Raw genomic sequence first — 18,275 nt, forward strand, 5'->3', positions numbered from 1 at the left:
CTCCATTCAAATGTAAAAATCTAGTTTTCCAGTAACTGTAAAGGGGCGTAGCAATTCCGGGACCTAACTGTGCCACGAGCTTATCTTTCCTGGCTTTTCAAAGCACAGGTGAGAGCGACTCCTACTTTCTAAAATTAACAAGCTTCTGTTCAGTATAAAAGGAACAAGCCTACACAGCAGGAACTAGGTTAGAGACGCTGCCTGACTGGTGGAGATGGCGCTTGTGACACAGCCAATAGGAGCGTAGTTCTAGAATCCTTCATTTACATACGGCCCTGTAAGGATCCGTCGAATCAGCGGAGGGGGCAACCGAAGTCTTCATTTGCATAAGTCCGTCTATAAATAAGCAGGATCGCACAGCCTCTACTTCATTTCTTTTTTTTCAAGAGACTAAAACGTTGGAGAAATGCCTGAGCCCGCCAAGTCGGCGCCCGCCCCGAAGAAGGGCTCCAAAAAGGCTGTGACCAAGGCGCAGAAGAAGGACGGCAAGAAGCGCAAGCGCAGCCGCAAGGAGAGCTACGCCGTCTACGTCTACAAGGTGCTCAAGCAGGTGCACCCCGACACCGGCATCTCGTCCAAGGCCATGGGCATCATGAACTCCTTCGTCAACGACATCTTCGAGCGCATCGCGGGCGAGGCGTCGCGCCTGGCGCATTACAACAAGCGCTCGACCATCACGTCGCGGGAGATCCAGACGGCCGTGCGCCTGCTGCTGCCCGGGGAGCTGGCCAAGCACGCCGTGTCCGAGGGCACCAAGGCCGTCACCAAGTACACCAGCTCCAAGTAGGCGCGCCCAGGAAGCGCCTTTCACCTCACCCCAAAGGCTCTTTTCAGAGCCACTCACAATGTCACAGTCAGAGCTGGTCACTGCTCCCGATCATTGGCGTTGAAGGTATGATCTAGTAAAGAGCTGTGCGCCAGCGCAACCTGTTCTCGGGGTTACGCACGGGTTTAGGAGGTGGGCAGTGTTCAAGGTTGGAAGCTAGATGGGCTGCACTAGTCTTGTTCTTAAAGAGTTCCCTCCCTTGGGAGCGGTTATTTTTAACTGGATAAGCATTTTCTCGCGATTGCCCTTCCTGAAAAATAAAACGCCAAGGAGATGTTTTCTCATTTCATGAAATGTGACACTGCAGAAAATAAGTAAATTCAAGAGCCCGGGCTTATGGAGGTAATGACGTTTTCCTTCGCGCGCCGCCACTTTACTGCTCGCCCACGTGTTCGGTTATTGTACCTTCCGGTTCTGTAACTCCCACCCCTAATTTTTGCACAAAACCCTCTAAGATTCTTTTTGGATCTATAACCTCGGGAGGCAGCTACTGCTGCTTTCCATTAATGGAACAATGTATTTCCTAATGTTTAACTTTGCATTCTCTCTTTCCTGAAGCAGGCACTCATCATCATTTTACGTTGTAGTGAGATGAATAAAATTCTCCAGCCTACTCTCCCTCGTGTCGCAGACAAGGCGCGCAAAATCAGAACCCATAATCTACAGTCTCCCAGTTCTCACTAGTGTGGCCACAGAATGTAAAGAAATATTGGCTCTGCATTTTCTCGTCCGTCCATTTCTGTTAAGTGCGAGTTTTTTTCTGAGTCCATCTCGCCTTTTATTTTTTTAATACTGAGAAATTGATAATGCCTTGACAGCCTCACCAGCCTACCGATCGCCCTCATTCTATTAATTTACAGAAACTACAAAGACACAGTCTTTTCAAGTTAAATTGCTGTTGTATCTCAATATTGATCACCTTGATTTTAGTTTGAGATAGTGAATCCAGCGTTCACCTTTAACGACCTTGGTCTTTTTGAAAGCATAAAATTTTCCTTATTTTTTGAGTGTTGGAAAGCGAAATATACTTGGGCGCACATTATGGAAAAGGTCTGCCTTGCTTCCATTGCCTGCTTTAGCTACAAGACTGGCAGTAGTCCCAGACTTAATGGCGTTTGCACATTGGCTGTGTAAGAATTAAAGAGGAACTGGGTGTTGTAGTCCGGTTGGGCTATCCTGCTGGGAAGGAAATGCTTACTCATTATACTACTCCAGACTAGCAAGTTTACTTGCTTAAGAACATTATCATTCTCCTCAGAGTATCAGTGGGAGGGGGAAAATCAATTTGCCTGAAAAAGGAGTGAAGTGTGAACATTAACTGACACCAGGATGTTCCCAAAAATTTGCAGTGAGAATCTTTCAAAGATTTATCTAATTAGTTAGACATCGTGGCTTATGGTTCTAGCAGTTGAGGGAAGAAACAGTTTATTTCTATACTTTAATGCAAAAAATATATACTGTTTAAACAATTACTTGGTTTATGTAAGTCAATAGTCAATAGTTATAAAACAGTACCACTGTCCTGGCCTATGAAGACACATAAAGTTGACTGAAAATTTGCACTTTATGCATCTATAAACTAGCTGTGAATGGCACACCATGTGCAATAAATGCCAATAATGTATGTGCAATTTTTTTTTTCTTTTAGAATTTGAATCTAGGCAGGAAAAAATAATACTATCTATTCTATATTCTCTTTTAATTTACTTAATGAATAACAGAATTCCCACTCTCTATGCACAGGTAATTCACACAGGATCAAAAAACACACAAAGAATGCATAAACATTCCAACCACCCAAGCACACAAAGAAGGAAAGCAACAGGAAAATAGAAGAGAATAAAAAGTATATATACCTGGTAACTACGTGTGAGAGCTTATATTGTTATATAAATGGTTAAGTTCTGCTCTCATTTGTCCTAGAAGGAGATATCTAAACCAAGGAGAGAGCCTGAACTCTCTGAAATTATTTCCATAAATGTATCCATGTGGACTTTCCCCTACCAGAATGGAATGTGCAGATCTTTCATCAAATTATAAAAATATTCTGTGATCCACTGGGGAAGGCAGAATAATTTCATCCCAAGTATGTCTGAGAACCATATTCATGTTGGGGTACAAGGGCAAAAGGGAATGGAATTTGTGGATGCAATTCTCTTTGCTAATCAACTACCTTTCAATATAGAGGTTTCCCTGGGTTATCCCAGAAGGTCTAATGTAATCACAAGTGTCTTTTAAAAGTGGAAATGGGAAATCAAATAGAGAAGCAGATATGCCAGCCTGAGAAGGAACTGCCTGGAGATGACCGGCTTTGAAGATGGAGGTACATGGCCAAGAGCCAAGGAATCCTGGCAGGCTAGGTGACTTGGGAAAGATAGGGATTCTCCCCTAGAGCTCCAGAGAGAAATGCAGCCCTGCTGACACCTTGATTTGCTCAGCGGGATCATGTGTCCCATTTCTAATGTACAGAACTGTGTAATAATAAATTTGTATTGTTTTAAGCCACTCACTACATTTGTGGGAATTAGTCATACTGCAGGGAAATGAATTCACCTACATAAGTTTAAGAATGATCAATTAATGTATTCATTGATATTCTTTAGGATTATAACTATATACAGTTAAATTTAAACAGGTAAATACATAAATTGTTGTAAATATTATAAATTTATCCTAAATATTGCAGGCTCATATAATTATGAAATTGTTCTTACTTTGAGAAATGAAAATATATGTCATTTTTTTTTGCTTTGTATTGATTTTTTTTGGTTAAAGTTATTTCTCTCCCTTCCCCCCCTCTCAGTGGTCTGTTCTCTGTGTCCATTTGCTGCGTGTTCTTTTTGTCTGCGGCCTAGGAATCTGTGTTTCTTTTTGTTGCTTCATCTTGCTGAGTCAGCTCTCTGTGTGTGTGCTGCCATTCCTGCACTTTCTTTTGCATTGGGCGGCTCTTCTTATGGGATGCACTCCTTGCATGTAAAGCTCCCCTATGGGGGATGGTAAGCCACTCCTTGCGCGCATCACCACTGCACCTGGGCCAGCTCCAAACAGTCAAGGAGGCCCGGGGTTTGAACCGAGGACCTCCCATATGGTAGACGGAAGCCCTATCCACTGGGTCAAGTCCACTTCCTTTGTACTGGTTTTTAACACCACAAAATCTAATTTCATGGAAGAGTGCTTCATTCATTGTAGTACTATTATTATTTCTGATTGGAATAGGTACCATTTCAAAAAGCTTGTATTCATTATCTGTAATGATTAAAGGAAAAATTAACTTCATAATGTCCCTAATACTTTCATGAATTCTAAAATATTTGTTTGACTTTTATTGTCATTGCATTTATTTTCCCAAAAATGTCAGTTTATATTAATAATCTCTTATTTTACAAGCAGAGGGTGTGAGAAATAAAGCTTATTTAGATGGTAGAACTCAAATTTCAACCATAGCCTTTGGATGCTCTATTCTTTCAAAGATGTCTTGATAGAATTCCAAATTGCTACACAGCTTTAGATTTCTCAACACTTTACAGTCTTTTTAGATATATCATCTCTTCTCCATAACACAAGCCTGTATCTCTTAACCTAGTGCATTCTTTATCCACATTGATGTGTCCTGACAAGTCAACCAAAAAGGGAGGCTTGATTAAGCTATGGGAGGAAATCCCATCTTCTAGAGACCTGTAGGCTGCCATCAAAAAAAGTTCTCTCTTCTGGAATAAATGCTTTACCTACCTGTGGGAACTGCTGTTGATAAACCCTGTCCAGCCTGTAAGCTTCTTGAGGACAGGACAGTGTCACATCTGATCATCTAAGTGCCTGATGTGAGAGAGCATTCAATAAGTAAATCCTTTAAAATGGAAAGTAGTACTAGCCCTTTAAATCCAGGGAGGCCGCGTAGGGGAGCCCCACGCGCAAGGAGTGCACCCATAAGGAGAGCCGCCCAGCACGAAAGAAAGTGCAGCCTGCCCAGGAATGGCACCGCACACACGGAGAGCTGACACAACAAGATGATGCAACAAAAAGAAACACAGATTCCCGTGCCGCTGACAACAACAGAAGCGGACAAAGAAACAAGACGCAGCAAAAAGACACAGAAAACAGACAACCGGGGGAGGGGAGGGGAATTAAATAAATAAAAATAAATCTTAAAAAAAAAAAAAAAATAAATCCAGGGAGGCTTGGTGCCATGTCTCATTCAAGGCACAGTCAGGAAAACGGAGAACCGTTAGCTATTTTAAGACAGATAATTTCATAAAAATTTCATAGGTAACGGAAGAATGAAAAGCAAAACTTGACCCTGATTTGTTTCTGAGACAATGGAAGGGAAGCAGCAGTCACATGGGGGACTGGAGGCGCACAGGAAAAGAGAGGAGATACTAGAAGTTAGAAGCTTCTTGGGGAGAACTCTTTAGGAGGGGGATAAAGCTGCAGCTAAGTAGAGGAAAGGAACCTGAGAAATGGACCCGCCCACCAGAGTGCAAGACCATTTCTGGGCTGATGCTGACAGGAGCAGCAAGTTCCCTCTTTGACCTCCCTTCCAGCATCCCTAAAACTCCTATTTCTAGAACCTGACAGGGATCCAGCTGGCAAAAAAAAAAAAAAAAAAAAAAAAAAAAAGTTTGCAGAGTATCAGCTGCTGCATCCTAGAGAGAGTATAGAAAGTGGGGTGGGGCGGGGAATGTGAAGCAGAGAAAAAAGGAAGGCCTCAGTTCTCAGACTCGGGGGCCTCTCTGCAGGCTGCTCACAACAAGGGAATTCGCTTCCCCAAGAGCTAGTGATCCAGGAGTGGCAGGGAACCAAACAGAAGCGGCAGTGGCTTTGCTAACCAAATCTTGGAAGTGAGGACACCATCACTTCTTTCTTACTCTATTGGTCAGAGGTAGGGAGCCTCTCAGATGTCTGCCAGTGCAGCTTTCGGCCATTCGTGCCCTTGCAGTACACAAGCCCCTTGATGTGGGCTGGATTTTAATTTGCTTCTAGGGAACAGAATGTAGCCAAAGTGCCAGCATGCCATTTCCGAGATTGAGTGACAAAAGGACTGGCTCCTTTCCTCTTCTCCCGTGCTGTCTCTGGAAGACTCCAACTGCCATTAATTTGTGAGCTGTCCTGTACAGAGAGGCCATGTTGCAAGGAACTGAGTTTTGGTCTCATCCTTCACCAAGGGCAGATCAAAGTGAGGAGAGAAATGATTTGGCGTGAGGTTGAGGGGAACCAAGAAGTGAAATGGATAAGACAGTTTGAAATGTGTCACATCCTGTGGATGATGTTATAATAGAATCTGTGCTCCTTGCTGTGAACAAATATCAGGCAAAGAAACCAGAACAGTCCACCTTTCCCTTGCTACGCAACCCCCGGCCACCTGCCTAACTGAAAACTAACACTATTACCTTGCTACAATAAGTAACATCTTTTAGATTTAGACAAATTGCTTAAATCAAGCCACCGAGGAATGATAAATGAAAATCCATACAATATTCAGTATAAAACAGTAATTCACAAATATAAGTAGCACGTCTTAATCTCGAACAGGCCAGAAACCCTTTAATAAATTGGCCAGTGTAAAATTAAAAAAGCTCCAACCATAGCCGTTGTCTGGTATGATACACTAGCTCTTTATGAATAAATACATGTATATGGTTTTATCGGTCCTTTTAAGACTTTTAAGAAAAAAAGGGGGGGAAGCAGGGAATTCCAATCTCCGCACCACCAACTTCCGCGTTCATTTACTGGCCCCCAAAAGCAGTCAAAAGCATCAGTTCTGAGAAGACTGGGAAATTCCTTTTATAAATATTAAAATGAATTGGATTAGGGATATGAAAAGGCAGGACAAAACCAACTAGTGAAAATGGAATTACAATTCTCACTTATAAATATTGCTTGAGGGCAACAGGCTAGCTGGCAGGAGTACTTAGAAAAGATATTTACATATTATAAACTTTTCCTTTCAGCTACAACTCAAACAGAAAAGACTGCAGCTAAGCTGACAGCCTTACATTGCCGGGCGACTCTACCTTAGGAGACCGGATCAAAATTGCACAATCTACCAAATACAAAGCACGCTTTAAAAAACGCTTTTGTGATTTTACAATATTGTACACCCAAATTTCCAAATCCTTGAGTACCTCACAAGCACTGCCATTTCAAACAATAATTTCCACAAAAACCGTATTGCAACTCTTTTTAAAAAAATTTAAGTGGCTCTGAAAAGAGCCTTTGGGATTAGAGTAAAAATGGTTTACTTGGCGCTGGTGTACTTGGTGACGGCCTTGGTGCCCTCGGACACGGCGTGCTTGGCCAGCTCCCCGGGCAGCAGCAGGCGCACGGCCGTCTGGATCTCCCGCGACGTGATGGTCGAGCGCTTGTTGTAATGCGCCAGGCGCGACGCCTCGCCCGCGATGCGCTCGAAGATGTCGTTGACGAAGGAGTTCATGATGCCCATGGCCTTGGACGAGATGCCGGTGTCGGGGTGCACCTGCTTGAGCACCTTGTAGACGTAGACCGAGTAGCTCTCCTTGCGGCTGCGCTTGCGCTTCTTGCCGTCCTTCTTCTGCGCCTTGGTCACCGCCTTCTTGGAGCCCTTCTTCGGGGCAGGAGCGGACTTGGCCGGCTCAGGCATGTTGGAAAGAATTACCCAAAATAGATGAAAGAATGTAAAGTGAGCACTTCTGCGTACACGCTCCGTTATTTATATGCCTTCTATGCAAATGAGGGCTTACAAAATGTCGATTTCTGATTTGACAATACACTATATTAGTATACGAGGAATATGCAAATTAGGTGCATCATATATACGTTCTTATTGGTTGGCTTCTCAAAAGATGATTTCTAACCAATCAAACTTTGCATAGTACACTTCTACCCAGCACTATAAATAAGTACTTATGCTCGGAGTTAGCGCATTTCTTTCCTGTTTCTGTGGTTAGAAAGCTTTCTACCCGTAGTAGCCACCATGTCCGGACGCGGCAAGCAGGGCGGCAAGGCGCGCGCCAAGGCCAAGACGCGCTCGTCGCGGGCCGGCCTGCAGTTCCCCGTGGGCCGCGTGCACCGCCTGCTGCGCAAGGGCAACTACGCCGAGCGGGTCGGCGCCGGCGCCCCGGTCTACCTGGCCGCCGTGCTCGAGTACCTGACGGCCGAGATCCTCGAGCTGGCGGGCAACGCGGCCCGCGACAACAAGAAGACGCGCATCATCCCGCGCCACCTGCAGCTGGCCATCCGCAACGACGAGGAGCTCAACAAGCTGCTGGGCAAGGTCACCATCGCGCAGGGCGGCGTGCTGCCCAACATCCAGGCCGTGCTGCTGCCCAAGAAGACCGAGAGCCACCACAAGGCCAAGGGCAAGTGAGCCGCCAGTTAGCTCACTCTCTATCTCCGCGATAATCAAAGGCTCTTTTCAGAGCCGCCCACTTCTTCTAGAAAGTGCTGCAATACATCTAAACCTAAGGTCTAGATAACCTGTTTAAATTCCCCTCCCTATTTGGTAAGCTTTTATTTACCCATCTTCGCTTCTTTGTGTAAAAGTTCTATTTGAAGTGGAAATTGCATGTTGCTCTGGTCCCAACTGTCAGTTCATAAAACTTGACCACGGTTTACCTATGTAACATATTTAAGAAAATCTGGGGAAAGTTCCTGGCGCCCCAGTTGGCTGAAACAAGCAATTTGTCAGTGAGTGAGAAGAAATTGCAAACTTTTTCATGAACTAGGACTTCATAAAATGCAAATGCAACCATAGGGTGTAAGTATGTTTATACTTTGAATTGTGCATGGCTTATACATACACACATGAATATGTAGAATTATAAATAAGCTGTGAAGTAAGAAAAGACTTAAAACATGAATAAAAGTAGAAAGAACAAAGAATTGGCCAATCTTTTCAGGGTGGGCTTTTTAACTTCATACCAGTTGGAGTTTTGCGTTGGATATTTTTCTTAAGTAAAACTCAGTGAGCCGAGTACAATAAAATCAGTGCCAAATGAAAACTAGCTTTTGCATGTCATTCTTGCACATGGGGCCATGCTAATCTTATCTATATCATTCTAATTTTAGTATATGTGCTGCTGAAGCCAGCACAAATGAAAAGTAGGTTTTATGGACAATTTGTAAGAGCACTGACCTAGAAAGAAAATTTGATTAGAAAATTAATCAATCTTTAACGGACCATCAGAGAACCAATTAGATCACAGGGCAGGACATAAGAATAACCTAACCTGCTCCTATAGAAAAGATCAGAGAGCACAGTATTATCACACCTGCCATTTTCCATTTCTGCCCTGTCCTCATGGTTCATACAATGCAAACTTCAGTTGACAAGGCCCCGAGCAGGCAACTGGCCACCAATGGGGCCAGCGACAACTGCAAGTAGCTCAAGTGCTGCATCCTTGATAAATCAAGGCTACTGTTAATGCTGAATTGAAATAAGCTCTTTTCAGGGCCACCCATTTTACCTGCTGTCACTGCATGTGCTTATTTTAACTAACCTGTTGAATAACTATACTCAGGAATTTTTTGGACTGGAATTAGAAGTTCCCACTGGGCTTTTCTGACATAGGATCTAGTTTGTGGTTCATAACAGATATATATAATGGTATATACTATTCTGTTATTTCCTTTTAGGGGAACATCTCACTGCCCAGGTTGCTTCAATTCGGAAAGTACATTTGGGGGGAGGGGGTGTGGAATAGCTTCTGGGAAGGAGGAATGCCATTGCTGGCGAGTGGACTTACCTCTTAACAAGCATCTTTATTTCCAAATATGTAATGTGTTCACATATAAAGGGTCTTTGGAAGAAGAAGGAAAGGGCAACAAATATATTTCTCAAATTTGTGGGCTAAAGTCTAGGGAGACCCAGGGAGATGGGTATCTTCTTAATGGACTCTCAGTCCACTTAGTGGGGCTCAATTGTGTAAAAACACAAATACAGACCTGACTTTTCACAGGAAGAAATAGATCTTTCATATCATTGTCTTACTGAAGTTTTCAAAATGTAAACTAACACTAAAATCTCAAATACGTAATGAATCTGTTTCAAATTCGTCTCTAAATGAACCATCAGGAAGATACAGCTGGTTTAAAGGAATATAAGAGATTGCAAAGAAAATGCAGTTTGTGAAAGAAAAAAGATTGAACTAAGGTCAAAGGGTGAAGTTACATCAAAAAGGAAATTTCCAATGACATTATTATAATTGAGGATTATCTTTTCTACTAAACTGATAATTTTCAACTGTAATGGACAAAAAGTATAGCAAATTATCAATTTCCAATACGTTAAGAGCTAACTTCAGAGAGACTGCGTTCAACAGAAACGTATTTCTCTAAAATATTAGACACTTGGGCAGACCTGATAGAATACTCTCATATGGCAATGAAAGGACAGGCAGTCATCTTTTTACCGAATTTTCAAGTTCTGGATATTTCTTAAAAGTTTTCAGAACTGTCCTGCTGTGAACAAAGCCAGTCCCTTGGTGTCCTCAGAAAGCCCATGCCTGAGGAGTCTGAATTTCCACCTACCCTTAATGTGGTGAACAAGAATGATTTCTTTATTGTCTTTGGTGGACAGGAGTTCAATTTCCCAGGTCTAAATAAGAATGTGGTAGGGCCAGCACAAGTCCCATAACATCTCTTGTTAACCTATTTGCAAAAAGGTAAAATAATGACTCAGCAAATATAAAATGAACAAGTGTCAAAAGAGTTTAATTCATCAATGGATGAAACAATACATTGTGGTAGGTTCAAAGATCACTTAAGAAGTTACTTATAGACAATCTAATGATGGAATGTGAGGATAAAAGAACCAAATTAGATATTATATTAAAAATTACTGTATTATAATAGGCCATAAGTGTTGGGAGTTGTATCTCTTCCACTGGACAGAAATTATTTGCATCTCTAACCTACAAGTTAACAAGTAAATTCATGAAGTCTGCCTGGTACCATAAATCAATAGTAAACAGCAAGAGAATTAACTACAATTTCCTATAATTCATTTGTGGCCTTTCATCCTTTATAATACTGATATCATGGCAGTAACATTTTTCATTACCCAAGTCTCATTTTTTTTTCTGACACTGAATCCTAACAAGAAAAAAATCACATTTTAGCACCGAAAAGATAAATTTCTATTCAGTCTCAGTGTTGCAGCTGACAACCTTAATTTAATAATCAAGCAAATAGACACTTTAATCTTTTACTCCTCTTAGCCTCTATAGTTATTACATGATTTTCTAAGCTCAGACTTTCTTGAAAGATACCTAGTTTCCAAAAATACCTGATCACTTTCTGGCTTTCCTTCTTTTCATGAAATGCCTTTCTCCTTCCACATTGTTTAATTTAAGAAAAGCCAGACTGCCAGGATGCTCCACATACTGAAAGATGTTAAAAGGCAAAATCTTTATGAACATTTTGGATGTGGGACAGCTGTCAGGGTTAGAATTAAACTTTACTAAATCATGAAAACTGCTTGGATTAGGAGATTCCCAGGATCTGACTTGAAAGTATGATAAGTAAAATAAAGTGGCCTCCTGCATTGGGTGAAGACTCCTTTTAAAGAAGGACTAGCCCAGAAGACAAAAACAATTGACCTGCAGGGGTTGTTTGAGAAAATGAAACACACCCTACAGGGTTCTCATACGCAATACGCAGTGATAAAACAAGGTTCAGTCCAATAGACATAGCTTACTAGAATGGACACCACACCACACTTAGCAGTGAGTATCTGCTCCCCATTTTAAAAGACCCTTCTATCTAAAATGGAAACTTAATGTCACCCAATCAGAGCATTTGCTGAAATTTTCTCCTCCTTGGCCGTTGGCTGAATGGAGTATCAGGTTTTAAATTTAAGTCAATTAAAATTAAACAAAATAAAAATCCAGTTACACAACAACACCTGCCACAATTCACCTTGGCTTAAGATTTATTGAAAAGTTGCCCGGGGAGAAGAGAAGCAAGGGCTATAGTTACAGTTCACATAAAGGCGTTTAAAATGCCCGACAAGGTGGAAAGAGGAGATGACTTGCCTGCGGTGGGCAAACATCCAAAACACTTCAAGCATGCAAAATACAAGTCAGCCTGATAGGCGCGGTAACTTCAGTCCCTTGATTAGACAGGAGAATTTTTTCTTAATTTGAACACGTTTACAGGACCTGTTACAGAGAATTCAAAGAAAAAGCAAACGTTCCACTTATATTTTGCCTCTTCTCGGCCTCCGTCGGGCCCCGCGTACAGAGTTAGTGGGTGGGGATAAGCCAATCTCCTCCCCCTCCCTCCCATCCCACCCCCGCCCTGTGGTTTTCAATCAGGTCCGCAGGTGGCTTATAAATGGGATCTCCCGGTTTTGAGTAACACAGCCTCTGCAAGCTTCTCTGGTAGCTTGTGCGGTCTAGTTGTTTCGTTTTTTTTTAGCGGCAATTTAGTTCGTCATGTCTGGTCGCGGCAAGGGCGGGAAGGGCCTGGGTAAGGGCGGCGCCAAGCGCCACCGCAAGGTGCTGCGCGACAACATCCAGGGCATCACCAAGCCCGCCATCCGCCGCCTGGCCCGGCGCGGCGGCGTCAAGCGCATCTCCGGCCTCATCTACGAGGAGACCCGCGGGGTGCTCAAGGTCTTCCTGGAGAACGTCATCCGCGACGCCGTCACCTACACCGAGCACGCCAAGCGCAAGACGGTCACGGCCATGGACGTGGTCTACGCGCTCAAGCGCCAGGGACGCACGCTCTACGGCTTCGGCGGCTAGGCCCCGCTTACAAGACATCGTACGAAAAGACTAAAGGCCCTTTTCAGGGCCACCCACATACTCATCGGAAAGAGCTGTCGCTGTTTAACTCTGCAGCAATATAAACGCAGTAATTTTAGAAGAATTAACCAATATAAACTCCTCGGTAGTAATCTTGGAAATGAACTGAGGAAATGGTTGACCACTTGAAAACAGTTTTGGGCTTATCGAGGCAGCCTAAGATTATTACCATGGTAAAGAATTATCTTTAGGTGGGGAGTGAATGCGCTTGGTCTCTAGTAATTTCAATTCCAATATTTTGATTTTTTTGTTTCCCAATTTAATTATTTCTCATGACGTCACACCTGAGATCCTTAATGGTGTAAATCACCTTGCAGAACTTCGTTTCTTTTTTTTTAGCTGTGGAAACATGCATAGACATCTCCCAGCTCTGTGGTAGAATTGAGCCACACCAAATATTTTCTTGTGTTAGCCACTGAGTAGAAAGGAGAAAAATAAGCCCCAAAGTAAGGACTAGGTGTAGCCTAGTGTTGATTCTTGGCTTCTATGTGAGATAGCAACTGACAGTGGCCCATTTAAAATGAGATGAAGGTATTTGTAATGGTTTATCTTCGTTGTTTCATTCCTGAGATTAAAATATCTGGCCTCCTTTTTCCTTCTCTTTAACATGGATTTTTACTTGCGGGTTAATGGAATCAAGTAGCATACTGTGAAGGGAGTGTAATTATGTCAGTTAACTTTCTTTTGATTCTTAGATGTCTAGTTTTCTTGATGGTTTGTGTGGTGGGGCAGACTTCTAAGGTCTCCCTATAATCCCCACCTCCTGTCCCTTGACTATGTAACCCATAAAATACAGCAAAGGCGACAATGTACATTATTTGGGGTATATAATTAAGATAGTTAGTGTTGTAGCATCTTAGATTCTCACCTGCTCATTTGGATAGTCCAAGGGTCCATGTTGAGTGGCCCAAACTGCAAGAAACTCAGCACTTTAAGAGCTGAGGAACTCGAGCCTGCAGGGGCATCCAGCTAACGAGTGCAAGAAAACGAGATCCTCCACACTGCTACCATAAAGGAAAAATTCTGCTGACAACTTTAGTGAGCTAAGAAAGTAGTCCTTCCCCAGTCAATGATCAAAGAGATCTGAGAACACTTACCTAAAGCCTGATTGCAGCTTTGCCACCTAGTCATGCCCTGACCCACAGAAACTGCGAGAAAATTAATTTGCTTTAGTTGAAGTCACTATATTTAGGGTAAGTTACAGCAATAGGCCACTAATAGTTAGCCAGCACACTTATCATCGTGAATATTCCAAGTTCCATCTAAAATAGCATTTGTTTAAACTGCAATCTTTAATGAGAAGTTTATATATATATAACATATATATTACTATTAATCAAAAATTACTCATGCAAACATGAATAACTGTCACCCTCACTGTGGACTGGCCAAAACGTTGGTCACCTTGCTTGCTCCCCTACTAGCAAGCTTTAAACTTTGACATATACCAGGAAGTAATGTATCTAAGACATTTTGCTTTTAGCAGTACAAATATAAAGAGTTTTTCAAAACATTGACGTATGAAAAACAACAGCTTTCCATCCATATCCTCTATACTGCCCACACTACCAGATCTCCTGGTATAATCTACCAGATTATTCCTGGGGTTTGTTGGTTGGTTTCTTAACTAACTGTAGTCACTGAAGGCAGGGAATACAGAATTTAGATTCAAAAAAATTTGGTCAAAATTAGGGTTTCAGAAACTGTTTCAGGAAAATTGGTTATATCAATAATCACCACAAGGCAAGAAGTTAAAGGGATTTAAAAAAACTTCTTGCATGTAAATTTGGAGAATGACTTTAGGAACTAGCCTACTATAGCAGTTGAGATTAAACTCCTTGGAGTCTTAGAACCCAAACTATCCAGGGTCTACAAACTCCATTACATGCTGTGTGATATGCCTATCACATTTGTGAACTGTGGGTAGGTATTTCTTATAGCATAAATTAACACATTATAAAGCATTGTATAACCTTCTGTTGTAACATACATGCAACACTTAAAATAAAGCAACTAAGTACAAGTACTTAAGCACTGGGTAAATTTAAGCTCCATAACTATCCCTAATATAATTATTTTTTCATCTAAATAACTACTGGTCAAATTTAAGGATAATAGTGTACTTACAACATGCCTCCAAAGCAATTCAAAGGCTCTGAGGATTAAATTTGCATCAATTCGATTTATGAAATATTAGAAACTCAGATATATGGGAATACCCGGTATCTTTGATATAACATTGATGTAATCTAAGGCTTCTTTAAAAATAAAACTAAAAACTCAGAACATTAGCACAGTAATATCTCCTATAGTCAATTATTTAATAAATTCCTGGCTACACTGGAAAAAAGTCCAAATAAATCTCCCTCAAAGTGTTAGTGTTTCTTACGCTTTAGAACAGATTAAATAGAAGATAAGATGTTCATAAAATAGTCCACTAAGAATATTCTGATATTACAACTCTCCATATAGGAAAAAGTGGAGCTCTGAAAAGGGCCTTTTGGGAGTGATAACCAGAAAAACTTCTACCTGGAGCTGGTGTACTTAGTGGAGGCTTCGAAGTGCCCTGGGACACTGCCCTATGCCCGATGGCCTTGCAGCCCCAGGCACAGGGCAGTGTGGGTCTCCCCGACTGGATGGCCCAGCGCTTGTCATGAGCTGGAAAAGGTCGTTCATGATGCCCAGTGTATTGGAAGACATTCCGTACCCCCGGAGGTCCTGCCTCAGCATCTTATAGAACTAAGTAAAATAACACTCCCTTCCACATGCGCCCACGTTTCTTGCCATCTTTGCGCCTTCGACATGTTCCTTTTGGAGTTCTTTTAAGGCTCCGGTTTTGGCATTGTAAACAATCTCAAAGTCAGAAAAATCAGGAGACTTTTTTTTTAAGCGGACTATTTATAGCACCACAAATCTATTCTATATCTATAAACAAGACTGGCAAATCTAAACATTGCTTTGACCATTCATAACAAATAGGATTGAATATGTAAATAAGGGATTCCAAAATTCCTTTTTTATTGGTTAGAAAAACGAAAACTGCAGGGAATCCAGTCGGTGGCTTTACACTACGCTTTTACTATAACATTCATTAAGAAAAGCTTTCTACAAAACTTTTTCTTCTTTTGAAATTAAATGGAAATGCTCGCGATTAGACGGAAAAAAAAACTAATAAAGAAATGCGGTTATCAGGACGAGGGCAGTTCAGACTTGAGCTGCGTGATTTTGCCACAAGGTATCCGGGACGCATCGGGAAGCTCTGGCAAGAATCTCGAGATGCGGGGCCAATATGGGATTGTAAATAGCTATTCCCATAAGGTTCCCGATCGCCGCGAGCTTCTCCACGCTGCCGCATTACAAACGTGTTCTTGACACCTTTTGTCTTTAGACCGGGGCTGACATTTTCTAGAGCAGTGACAGTGAAACGTACAATAGCGTTAAGTTGTCCCAGATTCGAAAGAGCCAAGGATTTCGAGAAACCCTGAAAGACATAGAAAATTGTTTGTTCAAACAGCATATCCTAGAAGATAAGTGGGGCTAATTAGGTAAATGCTTTCAATTTCGTGAAACCCAGAGTCACGAAGACGTGCTTAGACAATAGGTTTTTTTTAACGAGATAAAGCAAGGAAACAAGACCCGGATGAGGAAAATGGCGGCTGTTTTTGTTTTGGAAAGTGAAAAGAAATCATTTTCCCCTTCAAGCGGTGTATTTTGTATATCCAAACAAGGACTAATTCCAAGGAAATTAAACTTAAACGTATGGTGTTTGTGGGTCATACTTGTGTGAAGCATTGTCAATAAAAATAGCGCTTTTAAAAATTATTGAAATTAGCGAACCAGACGCTTGCACGGAGAGGATAAGCCAATCGTGAATTGTTCCAAGCACTTCCGGCTAAGGTAACCGGTGACGAATGCGACTGGCCCACAATCCAATCAGAGCGACTCTGTCTTGTATAAATAGGGGGCAAAGGGCTCACTCTCATCAGCCTAATTTCCGGAGAAACAATGGCCCGCACGAAGCAGACGGCCCGCAAGTCGACCGGCGGCAAGGCGCCCCGCAAGCAGCTGGCCACCAAGGCGGCCCGCAAGAGCGCGCCGGCCACGGGCGGCGTCAAGAAGCCGCACCGCTACCGGCCCGGCACCGTGGCGCTGCGCGAGATCCGCCGCTACCAGAAGTCCACCGAGCTGCTGATCCGCAAGCTGCCGTTCCAGCGCCTGGTGCGCGAGATCGCGCAGGACTTCAAGACCGACCTGCGCTTCCAGAGCTCGGCCGTCATGGCGCTGCAGGAGGCGTGCGAGGCCTACCTGGTGGGGCTCTTCGAGGACACCAACCTCTGCGCCATCCACGCCAAGCGCGTCACCATCATGCCCAAGGACATCCAGCTCGCCCGCCGCATCCGCGGCGAGAGGGCGTAACTTCTCTGTGCTTGTCCGTTTGGAAACCCAAAGGCTCTTTTCAGAGCCACCTACCTTTGCAACAAAAGATGTAACATCACGGAAGCTTTCGGTTTGGGTATATGAACCTCTGTATATGTAGGTAGGGGCACTTGAAATTCCTAGACTCCTTGTATTTGCCGTTTGTATTACGTCATTGTGTTTACCTTTTTCAAACCTAGCCGGCACCGCCCTCCTTTCTTGCTGTTTTGACCGCCGTGTGGCTGTACCCTGGGCGCCAGGGCCGTGCGTCTATTTGCAGCTTTGTCTAACTTCCCACATGTGCCTGCAGCTGTTAGATCTTTGGCGTGGTGCACAATCCATCTATCTTTTGAGGTGCCCACGTCCAGTCGGCCAATACCGCGCAGAGTTGTGTGGTTCTTGGCACCACTAGGTACTTAACCTTCGCCCGCTTCCCATCCGCAGGGCAAAAGCAGCAGAAGCGATTGGAGGTGTCAGGCATCGCCTCTGAGTTGAGGAAAAATGGAGGAACTGAAGCCCAACTTTTATTAATCCCCATCTTAATTTCTCGAATTCGAGTAGAAGTACCTTGTTATCAACTTTATAAGATCCTTTAATACTATCTTAATGCCAATGGATAATAGGGGTGGAGCTTGACACAGGTGCTTTCATTAATAAACATTAAAAAGTTGAATATGGTGGGGTGTGTACCCAACCATGGTGAGCTGTACCAAGGTTATAATCATCAGAAATCAGGATTCTGGGATAGGAAGTAGAGATCAGTCTTGAGGTTTTCCAAGTAGATATTAAACAGGAGGGTGGAGTGGTTATACATTGTCCCGGCCGGCGGGACACTAACGAGGGCTCGAGCACCTGTCAGGGAGGAATGTTACGGGACAAGAGACACGAAGAACGACAGCACAACAGTGTTCTCATCAAGCTGCAAAATTTTATTGAAGAGGCAGGGTGTATATATACTCTTGGGGAAGGGGGCGTGGCTGATAAGGATGAGTGGCGGTTGGGGATTGGTGCTAGCTGTTGCTGGGGGGAGTGGCAGAAGTAAGGATAGGCGATGATCACTGATTGGTGGTTCTAGTAGCCAGGGGAAGTGGCAGCTGTGAGGCAACTGCAAGAAAGGGCGCGAAACTTCTTCCGTGAAGAAGGCTGAGGACAGCTTAGACCATTATTGCATCAGCTCTGGCAGTCATTTTGTGCTCCTTGGTATTGCTGAAGGCAAGCGCTGTCCTGAGTGTCCCAACAATACATGAGGGAGG

At 43.0% G+C, this 18,275-nt stretch overlaps 5 protein-coding genes, 1 long non-coding RNA gene and 1 pseudogene across 6 annotated transcripts; 4 read left to right on the forward strand and 3 right to left on the reverse strand.

Moving 5' to 3' along the window:
* The first annotated feature begins 388 nt into the window (after positions 1-388).
* On the forward strand, positions 389-846 carry LOC101437154 (histone H2B type 1-C/E/F/G/I). Its single transcript, XM_004463513.4, has one exon. The coding sequence runs from the start codon at positions 407-409 to the stop codon at positions 785-787; it is 381 nt and encodes a 126-aa protein (XP_004463570.2). The 5' UTR covers positions 389-406; the 3' UTR covers positions 788-846.
* A 6,166-nt stretch (positions 847-7,012) lies between these two features.
* Positions 7,013-7,464, reverse strand: LOC101436727 (histone H2B type 1-K). Its single transcript, XM_004463512.4, has one exon. The coding sequence runs from the start codon at positions 7,437-7,439 to the stop codon at positions 7,059-7,061; it is 381 nt and encodes a 126-aa protein (XP_004463569.1). The 5' UTR covers positions 7,440-7,464; the 3' UTR covers positions 7,013-7,058.
* Positions 7,465-7,738: 274 nt separating this feature from the next.
* LOC101438004 (histone H2A type 1) lies at positions 7,739-8,200 on the forward strand. The gene has a single exon (XM_004463515.4). The coding sequence runs from the start codon at positions 7,773-7,775 to the stop codon at positions 8,163-8,165; it is 393 nt and encodes a 130-aa protein (XP_004463572.1). The 5' UTR covers positions 7,739-7,772; the 3' UTR covers positions 8,166-8,200.
* A 576-nt stretch (positions 8,201-8,776) lies between these two features.
* On the reverse strand, positions 8,777-8,890 carry LOC111765380 (U6 spliceosomal RNA; annotated as a pseudogene).
* A 3,284-nt stretch (positions 8,891-12,174) lies between these two features.
* On the forward strand, positions 12,175-12,602 carry LOC101438452 (histone H4). Its single transcript, XM_004463516.5, has one exon. It carries the CDS (start codon positions 12,235-12,237, stop codon positions 12,544-12,546), a length of 312 nt encoding a protein of 103 aa, XP_004463573.3. The 5' UTR covers positions 12,175-12,234; the 3' UTR covers positions 12,547-12,602.
* A 2,998-nt stretch (positions 12,603-15,600) lies between these two features.
* On the reverse strand, positions 15,601-17,163 carry LOC139437315 (uncharacterized). Its single transcript, XR_011647070.1, has 2 exons — positions 17,077-17,163; positions 15,601-16,087 (listed from the first exon to the last, which is right to left on the reverse strand). It is a non-coding gene; the product is annotated as an uncharacterized lncRNA (long non-coding RNA).
* On the forward strand, positions 16,602-17,075 carry LOC139437313 (histone H3.1). Its single transcript, XM_071211007.1, has one exon. It carries the CDS (start codon positions 16,612-16,614, stop codon positions 17,020-17,022), a length of 411 nt encoding a protein of 136 aa, XP_071067108.1. The 5' UTR covers positions 16,602-16,611; the 3' UTR covers positions 17,023-17,075.
* Positions 17,164-18,275: the final 1,112 nt, after the last annotated feature.

Source organism: Dasypus novemcinctus, chromosome 22, assembly GCF_030445035.2.
Source record: "Dasypus novemcinctus isolate mDasNov1 chromosome 22, mDasNov1.1.hap2, whole genome shotgun sequence".
In the NCBI taxonomy this organism is placed as follows: Eukaryota; Metazoa; Chordata; class Mammalia; order Cingulata; family Dasypodidae; genus Dasypus; species Dasypus novemcinctus.

What these genes read in the sequence shown, in the direction of transcription:
- LOC139437313 (XM_071211007.1), top strand. Translation starts at nt 16,612, where the DNA reads ATGGCCCGCACGAAGCAGACGGCCCGCAAGTCGACCGGCGGCAAGGCG.
- LOC101438452 (XM_004463516.5), top strand. Translation starts at nt 12,235, where the DNA reads ATGTCTGGTCGCGGCAAGGGCGGGAAGGGCCTGGGTAAGGGCGGCGCC.
- LOC101438004 (XM_004463515.4), top strand. Translation starts at nt 7,773, where the DNA reads ATGTCCGGACGCGGCAAGCAGGGCGGCAAGGCGCGCGCCAAGGCCAAG.
- LOC101437154 (XM_004463513.4), top strand. Translation starts at nt 407, where the DNA reads ATGCCTGAGCCCGCCAAGTCGGCGCCCGCCCCGAAGAAGGGCTCCAAA.
- LOC101436727 (XM_004463512.4), bottom strand. Translation starts at nt 7,439, where the DNA reads ATGCCTGAGCCGGCCAAGTCCGCTCCTGCCCCGAAGAAGGGCTCCAAG.